At 34.4% G+C, this 13,395-nt stretch overlaps 2 protein-coding genes and 1 pseudogene across 3 annotated transcripts; 2 read left to right on the forward strand and 1 right to left on the reverse strand.

Moving 5' to 3' along the window:
* Positions 1-2,171: 2,171 nt before the first annotated feature.
* LOC140809974 (microtubule-destabilizing protein 60-like) lies at positions 2,172-6,583 on the forward strand. 2 transcript variants are annotated; one of them, XR_012113218.1, is made up of 8 exons: positions 2,172-3,300; positions 3,403-3,454; positions 3,540-3,632; positions 4,998-5,117; positions 5,426-5,528; positions 5,762-5,821; positions 5,898-5,992; positions 6,235-6,353. XR_012113218.1 is itself a non-coding variant. In XM_073167767.1 (8 exons), the coding sequence occupies exons 1-8, from the start codon at positions 2,390-2,392 to the stop codon at positions 6,344-6,346; spliced, it is 1,542 nt and encodes a 513-aa protein (XP_073023868.1). In that variant the 5' UTR covers positions 2,174-2,389; the 3' UTR covers positions 6,347-6,583. The 2 variants fall into 2 exon arrangements, 1 of the variants encoding a protein (XP_073023868.1); XM_073167767.1 differs by having other exon boundaries at positions 2,174-3,300; positions 5,426-5,524; positions 6,235-6,583.
* Positions 6,584-6,874: 291 nt separating this feature from the next.
* Positions 6,875-8,492, reverse strand: LOC140835741 (small ribosomal subunit protein eS19z-like). The gene is made up of 4 exons (XM_073201166.1): positions 8,313-8,492; positions 7,975-8,065; positions 7,507-7,690; positions 6,875-7,147 (listed from the first exon to the last, which is right to left on the reverse strand). Exons 1-4 carry the CDS (start codon positions 8,394-8,396, stop codon positions 7,072-7,074), a joined length of 435 nt encoding a protein of 144 aa, XP_073057267.1. The 5' UTR covers positions 8,397-8,492; the 3' UTR covers positions 6,875-7,071.
* Positions 8,493-11,153: 2,661 nt separating this feature from the next.
* Positions 11,154-12,861, forward strand: LOC140814618 (4-coumarate--CoA ligase-like 1; annotated as a pseudogene).
* The last annotated feature ends 534 nt before the right edge of the window (positions 12,862-13,395 follow it).

Genomic DNA, 13,395 nt, shown 5'->3' on the forward strand with positions numbered 1-13,395 from the left:
CTTAAATTTGATTGGCTGATCGGCCCCCTATCTATACTATTCCAATTTTTTGACCGTTTTTACATTCGGAATATTATTATTACTAAATAAATTTACCATAAAAGCATAAAAAAATAGAAATAAATAATTAATTAATTAAATAGGTAATGATTAATGCCGAATTGCTGATATATTATTATCTTTGGTCAACATGGGCTTGGCTCGTTACCTGTAAAAAAACAATTATATACTATAAAAATATATGGGAAAAAAAAAAGATGACTTCAATATTTTTTTAATATTGATTAGATGATTGAGAAAGGCTTTTTCCTAGCAAACACACGCAATCAAGAAATTGATTAAATGTTGATTATTGTAGCTAAGAAGATATTTAAGCCCATTTTCAATTAATTCAACAAATGATTTTCAACAATGATACCAAATCTAATCAATAATGGACCAGATATTCAATGAAAATATCGGAAAAATTTTGTGGTTTATTGAGGTTGGAAATGATTTGATTTAGAAGGAAAGTGTTTAAAATACTCTCAAAATTATCATTTTATGATGAAAACTGTTGATTTGAAATTCATCTAAATAATTAATTGGACGTGAAATTCGTGATTTTATGACCCTCGACCCAAGTTCATCATCGAAAAGAAATTGAGGAATGTAATTCCAATACATCTTGAGTGTATTTGAAATACATTATGATTATTATTGAAATTATTCAACTTGAGATGAAGTAAATTTGAAATTCAGTGAAATTTTGTCATTTCAAACAAGACAAGAAATCTGAAATCTAATCAATACAAGCGCAACATAAGAACTCCATAAGATTTGTGTTTAGATTGGAGGATTTGGATTTGAAGGAGTTTCAAAACAACTATATATTACGATGAGTTTGAAATACACAACAATTACTAAAAAAATATAACTAGTTGATGATTTGAATAATTGTCAATTAGATTGACTCAAATAAATCAAATTATTTATTATTACAGAATTGAAATTCTTAGCTCAAAATTGATCAATCAATCCAAATACAAGCTGAGTATAACTACGGCCAATTATATCCTACTCCGGGAGATTTACTTCCTGTCACTAAATAATATATATGTCTAGCATTTAAAAATAGCTACAATAATTTTATTAGCGTTTATAAATGGGTAGAACATAGAATTTCTTATAATAATTAAATTTTAAAATATTGATTTTTTACAATTTATATGATTCTAGCACAAAAATAAAAATAATAAAAATAAAAATCTCAAATCTCAAACGTAAAAATTTTACTATCAAATAAAAATTTCACGTAATTTTTAAATATAAAATATTAAGTTTTAAAATTTGAGAATAATAATAATAATAATAATAATAATAATAATATAACACATGTTATATACATGAAACGAAATTAGTTTGGTTGATTTTTGGTTAAAGTAGTGTGAAATATAATAATAATAATTAAAAAAAAGACATGTGTAAGAAAAAAAAGTAAAGATGAGTAAATCTCCTGGAGTAGGATAGAATTGGCCGTATAACGACCAAAGCATAATATCTATAATAACCAAAAAGGTATCCTACAATCTCCAAAATGCATTAATTAAGCATTCTTAAGCATTTACTTAATTTTTAGAACTTTAACTAACATATTTCATAAAGTTTAATAAAACTCATCAAAATTTACAAAAAGTGAAATTAATAAAAATAAATATGTTTAGTGTTCATCAAGGCACCAAAATAATCCATGCCTCTACATTTACAAATCCATCAAAAGTTAGAACTTCAAACCAAACAAAAAAGAAAGAAAAAAGAAAAAAAAGTTTTATAATTAAGAGCAACCTCGAGTTCAAAACTGTTATACTCGAGTATTGTATATTGTATTATTTTATTTTATGAAATTGTTTACCGTATACCCAATTTGATATTCGTTCGAAATTCATCTAGATTACATTTAAATTAATGGATCAATAACAACATTTACATGATCACTTGTTTAGATGCTTTTGAAATCACTATCTTTTTTTTTACTAGTTTACTAATTAATACAATGTATTTCAATAAATGCCATATAGGAAACAACTCAATGCATTTACATGAAATGTTAGAACAAAATTTGAACCACGCAATCGATAATTAGATCAATGGATTTGAAATCAATAACTTCACATTTTTTTACTACTATTGTACACGATCTAAAAACCCATGAATAAATCCGACGGTGTAGAACCCCTCACATGGAAACTAGCCGTTACATTCCGAGCGTCCAAAGCTCAACGTTTTCTTTTTCCTCCCTCCCTCCTCTTTCATTCAATGAAATCTAACCAAATCAAATAGCAAAAACCTAAGGTCGCGAATTTTTCATACTGAATCGCTCCTCTTCCTCTCTTTCTCCAGGAATTTCACCATGGATTTGAGTTCGAAGACTGCTGCTGCAATGGTTACTCCTGGGAAAGAGAAATCCAGCCTATCAAATCCATCCAAAACAAACGATTCCAAAAAATGTTCGGAGAATTTTAATCCAAATTTGTCGAGCCCCAAATTGAAGTCCTCCAGTTCTCGGTCGGTTACTGATTCTGAAAAGAGTGCCCGAAAGGCTTTCATCAGAAGCCCCAATCCTAACCAAATAGCTTCACCTTTGCTGAAGAGCAAGATCCGTGATAGGAAGTTCGTGATAGCAAAGAAGAAATCTCGAAATGAGGAAGTGAACTCTCCGACCTCCGCTGTGGTCTGTCAGAAGTGTAAGAAGAGCACCGGGAAATCCAAGTGCCTGTGTGTGGCTTATCAGAGTTTGAGGGCTTCTCAGGAAGATTTTTCTATGGATCGGGGGCAAATAGATAATGACGTTGAGTTTGAGAAGCTAAAAGAGTATGATGATGAAACTGTGAAGGCGCAGATAAAAGTAAACTCCATTAGCCAAGACTCTAATATTGTCAATGGAGGGAAAATAAAGGGAAATGGCGCAGGTGGGGAAGAGGGTGAATCTGGGTTGAAGAGGAGCAGGGATAGGTTTTTGGAAGAAGCAAAGGCGAGTGAACAGGAGCCAGGATCCGGAAGGGTGATGCAATTGGTGAAGGCATTTGAAAAATTCAATTTGATTCCCAATTCAAATGATTTGAATGAAAAAGAAGTGGCGGAGGAAGTGAAGGACGAAAGTAAGGGGCTAAAATGGGAGTCGACTGGACTTCAACAGCCTCCTAAGTTTTCTAAAACGGTGGTCTCAATCTCTCCGTTCAGTCCACCAGACCTTCTCCTTACATCGGAGAGCTTAGGTTTAGATTCAAATCGATCTTATTCACTTGACAGCAGCCAAGGAAGGTCGGTAGTCAAGCTACCGTTCTAAACATCTGCACAACTAAATACTTTGATGTTTTGCTATTCTTGTATTGGTTCTGAATTTTAATTTGTGCTCTTCTGAAGCGTTAACATTTCAGTCAGGTTTTCTGCGGATGGTAGAACAAGCAGGCGGCGAGTGAGAACTTGCATTCATATGAATATTCCTAGAGATGATTCATTTAGTCAATATAGGTGAGCTTACAAACGTTTTACTTTTGCAGAGTGCCGAATCATCTCTAACCTTTTCTGGAAGACGTTGTAAGAGAAAACAGCTCCAACCAACCTCTCAAAAGCCCTTCACGCTCAAAACTGAGGTTTGTTGCAAATCATATCCTTCCCATCTGGCAGTTTGGTTTGCGAAGGTTAAACACTGGCAACGTTTTATTGTACACATGATTCTCGTAGCTGAGTTTTAAGTTAAACACCATTTCATCTCGACATAGCTTCTTATTTTTAAAAAGCCTTTGGTGTTGGGAAAGTTGACATACAACGATCGAACTGTAAATTTTAGAAGGATATTTAACAGATATCGTCCTTCTATAAAAGAAACCATTCTCAACTCTGTGCCCTGGTCAAATCCCAGTAAGTATATTAACAGTGAGTGTTCTTTGTGGAGAGATTATTGAAATCCCATCATAAATTGGATCTCCCCAGACAGTGCCACTGGTTCTTCCTAGATTACATTAAGCGGTGAATCCATTCTTTTCCCTGCAATTCTCACAGTGGAAGGAAATCAAGAAATTAACAGCAGACAAGCATAAAAGACATGTAGATATTTGGCAGGGAATTTAGAACTTTTAGTCATGCTTATGTAGGTATTTACTGGATTGATTTGCTAAAATTGCAAAATATAATAAAATGAATTACAACTACTTACTATCACGTGGATATCCTTAAAAAGCTTAATATCCTCCTACATTTAGTTACTCTTTTACAAAAAAGAAGTGATCAAGAGAAGGTGGCTGTTCTGATTTTCCACTCTCAAACCTACAGATAAGTCAACCAACATATTCTTGAGTTGGATTGAGTTCATAGTGATGGGAGGAAGAAGATATTTGCTTCAGCACATTTTGGCACATGTAACATGTTAAGTAACACAAACCTAGCCAAATAAAAGTTTGAGAATGAAAGGAAAGATGAGCTATATTTTCTTTTTCCATATCAATAATTGCCGCCTACTACAGTTTTGGTAAATCAGAAAGTAATTTGTTTTACAATTAGTTCCAGAGCTATGATCGTGTGTTTGATTATCATGAGTTACAAGAAGTTGTCACTGTTGATATGAGATTGTCAAGTACTAATGATTGTCATCAGATACAGATGTGTCGAAATGTGATGCTTGATTCACTACTCATTTAAGATACGAGTTGCATCATTAACATCAAATACGACTTTTATAAAACGACACATACTTGACCTTAGAGTTTTCTGTATCAAAATCCTACCTCAAAAGTATTTCCAATAATTAAACCAACTCGCTTGATGAGTGGATTGTGGACAGGATCTCTATCTCAGTTCCACTGTTATTTGTGCCTGAAGGTGATTTGCCGATTTTGGTGCCATACTTAGTTGAGTCAAAACTACTACAACAAATGAATACATTATTATACATGTGTGGTGCTTCGTATTTTTTGTCTCTTTACGAATAACACTAATTCTAGCAATTGTTTATACTTTAGCAAAGAGGAAAATGCAAGGAAGAAGAATTCATGAAGAAGTTGAAACAAGTGATGGAAGAAGAGAAAAGATTGCGAATACCTATTGCTCAAGGTCTACCTTGGACCACGGATAAACCAGAGGTAACATTTACCTCCTGAGGGAAGCTTTTTCTTGTGAATTGAGGTTTTCTCGTGTTAAATGCTTATGCCACCTTGATTTCATTTCATAATTTTGACTTGGTCTTTTTTCTTTTGGCTTCGGGCAAATAATATGAGCACCAAGGCTTTCAAATTTTCATGACACTGGTTTATAACTTGAGTGAATTAATTTTGGTGCAAGTTGGCATCTCCAGTTGACACCATCCTGTATTTTATTACTTATGTGTTCCATTGTTGTTCGTGTATATATTTCAGTGAAAAGTTGATAGTGTTAATTTCTTTCTTTTCAGTGTTCGATGAAGCCTCCAGTTAAAGAAAATACGAGGCCCACGAATCTGGTCTTGCATAGTGATATAAGGGCAGAGGAGCGGGCTGAATTTGATCATCAGGTAGGTAAGCACAGCCTTCAGGCTCCACATTTGGACAAACCAGTTGACACTTATAAGAGAAACATACTGATCTCACATATGATTGTTTAGGTCTAGTTGACACTTATAAGAGAAACATACTGATCTCACATCTTCTTTCATTGTCTTATATAGAAGCTAATTTATTTCTATGGAATCGTTACAGATTCTTGTTCACTGTGTTCACATTTCATATAACCATTTCATTTGTCCATGAAGGTTGCCAAGAAAATGAGTTTAATTGAAGAATACAGGATGGAAAGGGAGAGACAGCAGAAGGTAATTCCACAAAGAAATGTTCTAGTCAAAGGAGTGTAATGACAGAGATTATCCTTAATTGACACCTCTTTTGCAGCTTGCCGAAGAAGAGGAAATCAGAAGACTGAGGAAAGAGATTGTTCCAAAAGCTCAACCTATGCCATATTTTGACAGACCATTCATCCCCAGAAGGTATCCTCGGCTACATATACGCTTTGTCACATTGGATTCAACTCAATTTGTTTGTTGCTAAACTAAAATACAAGATGAATGTCTAAATCGGCGAGAGCCACATAACGGATATGTAATAAGACAGCAGAAAAAAGCACATGGTGGCTATCTAATTAATTTTTGAGCCGCATAACAAATATCTAATATCTAATGAAAAAACATACCTAGAAGTTGGCCTAATATACACTTCCGTGTGTGTGCAGATCTACAAAGCAGCCCACCAAACCCAGAGAACCAAAGTTCCATGCACCCCAACAAAAGAAGATAAAGTGCTGCATGTCCTGGGATGACAATTGCATTGAACATGAAGGGTGAAAGGTCGAATGTCGGGTTTCATTTCATCCATGCAGAAATGTAACGTATAGCGTCTTTCATGATCATAGCTGATACTTTCTATGGTGCCGAGGAATCATTGAATTTTATTCTTTACCATTTGTATATATCTCATTTGTTCTATTCAAACGTCAGAAACTGTATCCGCGGCAACTAAACACTCAATTTTGGTAAGCAGATCACATGAATTACCGGCACAATAATGTAATGATGTGCCATTTTATTCTTCATTTCGTGAACAAGGGACGACAAAAAGGTTCGGGACATGCTCATCTCTATCTTTTTAATCTCGTTATACAGTACTGAATGCCAACTTACTACACACTGAAGCCGATAAAACAAAAAAGTTCTTTTTAAAAAAAAAGAATTCCACTTTTCTTCTAGTAAATTTTCTTTTGTAATTTTTAAGTTGGGCTGAATCAACCAAAAGCTAATTAGAAAACTCATCACTCATTTAGAATGATCAAGCCTTCCCACGGAAAACGAGCAATTAGAAAAAAACGCAACAGGTACAGGCTACAAAGCATCTGATATCATATCCAGAAAGTAATTAACTAAATCATATGAAAATGTAAACCAATTACGAGAGTACATCTTAAAAATAAGAAGGTAACCACATGGAGAACTTCGCAACCAAAAATAGTTCGACAACTTCTTCAGACAAAAATTCTCAACAGATAGGACACATCCTTTCACACTCAAATAACCTACGGTGCAACAACAACAATCCTTCCAGCAACTTGATCAAGATCCCTTTGTCCATTGGAAGTGATTCTTCTTCCGCTGTTAAATACAAGGACACACAAAAAAGAAAGGAACATTACATCAGAAAGTTCAAAACAATTTTGGATGCAACTGAACGCTGATCCGAAAAATCTGTTCCATAACATTTACCATAAATTCAGCCGACCTGGTTTACGAATATATTCTATTCCTCAAAGGGTCGCTATGTAGATAAAATATCTATATGCACATATATTATATACATAAGTATATGCACTAGACTCATAGTAGCTAGTGGCTTATTTTTATAGGAGTAGTTAGAAATGTGATGAGACATAATACAAAGTTTCACTTTACTTCATCAGTTTGATATAGCTTGAGTTCTAAGGTACCATAATGATAAATTTTTAAAAACTCACCCCCTTGGTTCCATCTCAACAATGCCCATAACCTGCAACTGTTGAAGTATGTTGCGAGCAATGGACCCACTGCTTTTGCAGAAATGAGGGGGACGACTCCCATTCCTCTTGCTCCCACCATAAATTCTCCGGAAAGCACCAACACCGAGACCTCCCCTCAAATAAATCTTCCTAGCCATGGAAGCTGTATAATTCAACAAACCAAATTTCATTTCAACACAACATTCTGAAGCAGATATAGACATATAGTACATAAAGAAAAACTTCAATAACAACTAAATCAAGAAAGTCCTTTGCATAAACATAATACCACAAACAGGTAACCTCACACGAGTACTGAACAAATGTCAGAAATTACCACAACTTAGAAACTAGATCATTTTGGAGTTGCATATTCCAAATTGAAAGATGAATGACCAGCCAGAACAGGTAAGCAAAAATAGAAAAAGAAAAGAAAGAGCAGTTTACCAGCCCTGATGTAGTACCAGTCAGGATCATAAGGAGCAAGCTCTTTGTGCACACCAGTTTTCACGATATCAGTCCACTCCGGAAGCTCCATCTATTTAGATAACTCCGCATGGTTAAATTATCTTCAACTTTATGACTCAATAAATGCATCCACGAGCAAAAAAACAAAGCAGGAGAATAGGAAGAGAAAACAACCACGAGATGGTTAACAAATTCTTCTCAAATCAAAATCACCAACTCTCCGAAATTTGCTTAACAAAGTACAGAACGTTAATAAAAAACCACAATTGTCTGATCTTTAATCGTGATAAAAATAATCTGAATACCGAGCCTCGTACCTTGCCGGAGCGCTTGAGATGAGCGGCGTATGCCTTCACGAACTCGAGAGGGGAGACATCTTTGACAGTCTTCGCAGTCGCCATAGCTGAAGATCTCAAATCTCGCGCAGACCACGATATCACCTCTGCCGAATATGACGACTCGCCAGGCAGCAGTCGCTAGGGAAAGATGTTAAAGATTTAGGGTTTGCGTGAGATTTATAAATGGGATACTGGGCAAAAGCCCTGCTTCGTGTTATTGGTGGGCTTAGGCCTGTTTGTAAACAGGCCCAACATATTTTTGTGGCCCATTATTTCTACCTGGATTAAACAAATTATCAAATCCTTATCCTTTATTCGGTTCAAAATAAAGAGAAATCATGTTCAATTTTTTTGAAATAATTTGAATTTATCTCGAATCTCGAGCAGACGACGATATTGTTGGAAATTTGAATCAAATTTAGAGTTTGATAGTGTCTTTTGGCTTTCCATATTTTTAAGTTAGTTGAAGAGTTTTGGCTATTCATATTCTTGAGTTAATGAGAAGATTAATTGAGTTAATTACTCTTGCACGACTCTTATGTGCATTTTGGCTTATAAATAGTGTGTTTATTTCTTCATTTCAAATATATGAAAATCTTATATCTTTCAAGTATTCTCTTGCATTTAATATTATTAGCTTTTCATTTGACCTCCGTTAAAATCGCGGTGATAAAGTAAAGGTACGTTTTCAGTTCGTCGTAGTAATCTCCCGTGCTAATTCACTAATGTTTGTTCCGTTGTATTCTGGGAAACAGACGTCCAAGACGATCCTCAAAGCACATAAAAGAGAGGACGAATCTGTTTTAAGGACATTGTATTTCATACAATCCTCAGTTTGCTTTATTTTAAGCATTTCTCTACTGTTTTTCTTTACTATACTTTTCGTTGGTTTTCTTTGTCAAAATATTTCTGTACTATATCATTCTATATATTGTGCAACAAATCACTACTTTGCTATTAATTAAACTAGTTTTTCACTCCGTGCGAAGCACGGACAATTATTTTATCTAATTTATTATTAAAATTAGTATGTATGATAATTTGTTTATTTTCTCTATAGCGTAACTTTTTATCAAAGTGAAATGTTTATTGTTTTCATATACATATAGATCTTAACAATGAAACACTGAATAAAAGAACCATTTTTATATTTCGACTGAAAATTAATATCACATTTGTATTAGACAATGAATGAAATAATGTGTTTATCAATTATATTGTATTCACATAAAAATTTATGTACTATGTAGAACACAATAACTGTAACAAAATAAAATGATAAATATCATACAAATTTTTAATGTTGTTTTAATTTCAATAAATAATTTAAATTAAAATACAAATAAACTAAATAGATTATAGATCATACAATTAGAACAAAACAAATAACAAATTTTGAAAGATAATGGTAGTTTATATTAAAGTGACATACAATTATTTTGTAACCATCATAATAATTCGAGAATTTTGAACTAATTAAATGATTTCAACGGAGCACAATTTTTGAAACATGTTTCAAATTTGCAGAATTCATATTTAAATTTTGAATAACAATTTGAATTTGGTTTATAATTTTCATAATGTAATTTAATTTCTAGATTTGAAATTTGAAATGTAATTTAATTTAGTTTGTAATTCCTAGGAGAGATTCAAATTTCAAGCAAACATTAATATACAGTTTTAATAATGAATTGAATATATTTAGACATTTATTACTATATTTTTCGTGTTTCGTTTTTTAGAATGTCATTTAGGCGAGAATTTACTAAATTTAGTAACAACTCAGCTTTTATATATATATATAGATGAAGATAAAAAATATTTCTAATTTCATAGGTATATTTTAGTTGATGAAAAATTATATTATGATTTTAAAATTAGTTACTCCAATCTCCTTTTTATTATAAGATAAAAATGTTAGTTATAATATAATTATTACCGTAATCGATGCAAGAATTATTTCATATTGCATCTGATCAAATATCGTATTTGATGTTTGTTACTCTTTTTCTTATTTTATATCATCATAGGTAGTTTTGGCAGCTGGTGCTGTTAAGCATGAAGATATAGTTGAGCAAGTGAAGAAATTTTTTACTAAGTTGTCCACAGATGCAACAACAGCTTCTGAGTTAGTTGCGAAGGAACCTGCAATCTTCACCGGCTCAGAGGTATGCTTATTGTGTTTGAGTGCTTGAATCATGTTGAAGTTATTGTGCTTGATGCTTTCCATGGGCAGCAATCTCATTTTGGTTTCTGATATTGGGAATATGTGGATAAGGATGCTGAATGACGATGTGCCTCTTACCCATTTTTCAGTTGCTTTTGAAGGGGCTTCTTGGACAAATCCAGATTCCATTGCTTTAATGGCCATGCAATCGATGTTGGGTTCTTGGAACAAGAGTGTTGGAGGTGGGAAGCATATGGGGTCAATGTTTGCTGCATAACATCCAAACTACTCATCTAATTTAATTGTATACCAGTTTTGATCTTCACTATTTGTATTCATGAAATGTGTCCAAGTTTGATTGCATGCAGAACTCATGAGCTTGCAGAGAGGGTTGGTATCAACGAAATAGCGGAGAGCATGATGGCTTTCATTATCAATTACATAGACACTGGTTTATTCGGTGTTTATGCTATTGCTAAGGTGGGCACAAAAGAATTTTTTTACTCGACTCTTGAATTAACACAGATAGTAGATCATCAAATCTTTGCTTCAGTGAATTATTCTTACCAATGTGACAAAGAATTGATAGTCATGAGCAATTTAGCGCCTATAAATTCAAGAAAAACCAATTCATGCTGACAAATAAACCGACCATGGGAACCGATGCTGCGAACTAGGCAGAAGATGAATATATTTTCCGAAGAAAATGCCAACCAGTTTCTGTTCCGGACGACACAACGCTGCCCGAATTTGTGCTTTCCAACGTGGACTTATATATGGACAATATGGCATCTGTGGATGCAGTCACTGGGAAAGGCTACACTTACAGGGAAGCGAGCATAGATATCAAGAGATTCTCCAAGGCTGTCAGGTCACTTGGGCTGAGGAAAGGCAGAGTCGTGGTGGTGCTCCTTCCCAATGTGGCGGAGTATGCCATCATTGCACTTGGAATCATGGCTGCCTGCAGGGGGTGTTTTTTCTGGTGCGAACCCGAGTGCTCATGCATCAGAAATACAGAAGCAAGTTGAGGCTGCTGATGCAAAGCTTCTTGTGACAGATGGATCAACCTATCACAAGGTCGACATCATTATAATTGATTTTATGTTGGATCATATGTATTCTGATGAATTTGCCATCTGAATTTTTGTCCACACAGGTAAAGGATTTGGGATTGCCCATTATAAAACAAGGTGAAGACCTTGTGGATGGAAATATATACTGGGATGAACTGCTTGAGGCAGCAGACAAGGCACATACAGATACTATTGATGAAAAAGTGGAACAGACTGATCTATGTGCCCTCCAATTCTCATCAGGTAATAATTTCAGAGAAACAAGAGACTTAAACTTGGCTTTTTCACTGGTCCAACATAGCTCAAACCAAACTTGAGATCTTTCCATCACATAAAAACAATCGAGTTTCAGTTCTTATTATCAGGCACCACTGGATTGTCAAAGGGTGTGATGTTGACACACCGAAACCTGGTGGCTAACCACTGCTTGTCCCTATTCAGCGTGGGACCTGAATAATTGGTCAGATCACCATACTAGGCCTAATTCCATTTTTTCGCATGTATGGTCCAATTGGAATATGATGTGCCACCATAAAGAGCAAAGGGAAAGTTGTATTGATGCGTCCGTACGAGCTCCAAACATTTCTCAATACATTGCTCACACATGAGGTCACGTTTGCGCTTATTGTCCCACCCATTATTCTGGGATTGGTCAAGAACCCTATCGTGGATGAATTTGATCTTAGTAAACTCAAGCTTAGATCCATCACGACTGCTGTAGCTCCCCTCGCTCCAGAAATTCATAAAGAATTTGAAAAGAAGTTCCTTGGTGTTGAAGTCCAAGAGGTAAAGTACTATTCTAAATCTGTCCAATCTCAAAATCCCACAAATCTTGATGTGTCTATTATATATGATTGTAGGCATATGGAATGACTGAGCATATCAGCATTACACTAACTCACGGGGATCCAAACAAGGGATGTGGAATTGCAAAGAGGAATTCAGTAGGATTCATTCTTCCAAATTTGGAAGTCAAATTCATCGATCTCGAAACAGGTCACTCACTTCCCAAGAACACACCAGGAGAAATCTGTGTGCGAAGCCAGTGTGTGATGAAAGGTGAACTAGCCAAGCAGAAGGAAGATAACATATAACTTTTATCGTTTCTTGTATAGTAGTTATAACATTATATGGAAAAATAACTTCAGGATACTACAAGAATGAATATGAAACCACTCTCACCATTGACAAAGACGGGTGGCTTCATTTTCCTTGTGGATCAAATCAAAGAATTGATCAAATACAAAGGTTTCTAGGTGATTATGATAATATATACATAAAAATGTAGGGCCGTCACTTGTTTCTAGGCGAAAAGTATAGTTGAAATGGTATGACTTCAATACTTTAAACTGTGTCAAAATCAAATGTCACGTCCAATCATTGTCCCACATACGCAATTTGTGCAAAAGGAGAAAAAATAATAAGACTAATCAAACTGCTAATTATATTATACATTTCTTTTATAAAAAGAGTGAGTCTCATGTGAGACCGTCTCACGGATCTTAATCTGTGAGACGGATCAACCCTACTCATATTCACAATAAAAATTAATACTTTTAGCATAAAAAGTAATATTTTTTCATGGATGATCCAAATAAGAGATCCGTCTCACAAATACGACTCGTGAGACTGTCTAACACAAGTTTTTGCCGTATAAAAATTGAAGAAATGTTAAATTCTTAGTCTAATTCCCTATGTTAAAAAGAAGGCAAAAACTTGTGTGAGACAGTCTCACGGGTCGTATTTGTGAGACGGATCTCTTATTTGGGTCACCCATGAAAAAGTATTACTTTTTATGCTAAAAGTATTACTTTTTATTATG

The sequence above is a fragment of the Primulina eburnea genome, chromosome 1, assembly GCF_022965805.1.
Source record: "Primulina eburnea isolate SZY01 chromosome 1, ASM2296580v1, whole genome shotgun sequence".
Classification (NCBI taxonomy): domain Eukaryota; kingdom Viridiplantae; phylum Streptophyta; class Magnoliopsida; order Lamiales; family Gesneriaceae; genus Primulina; species Primulina eburnea.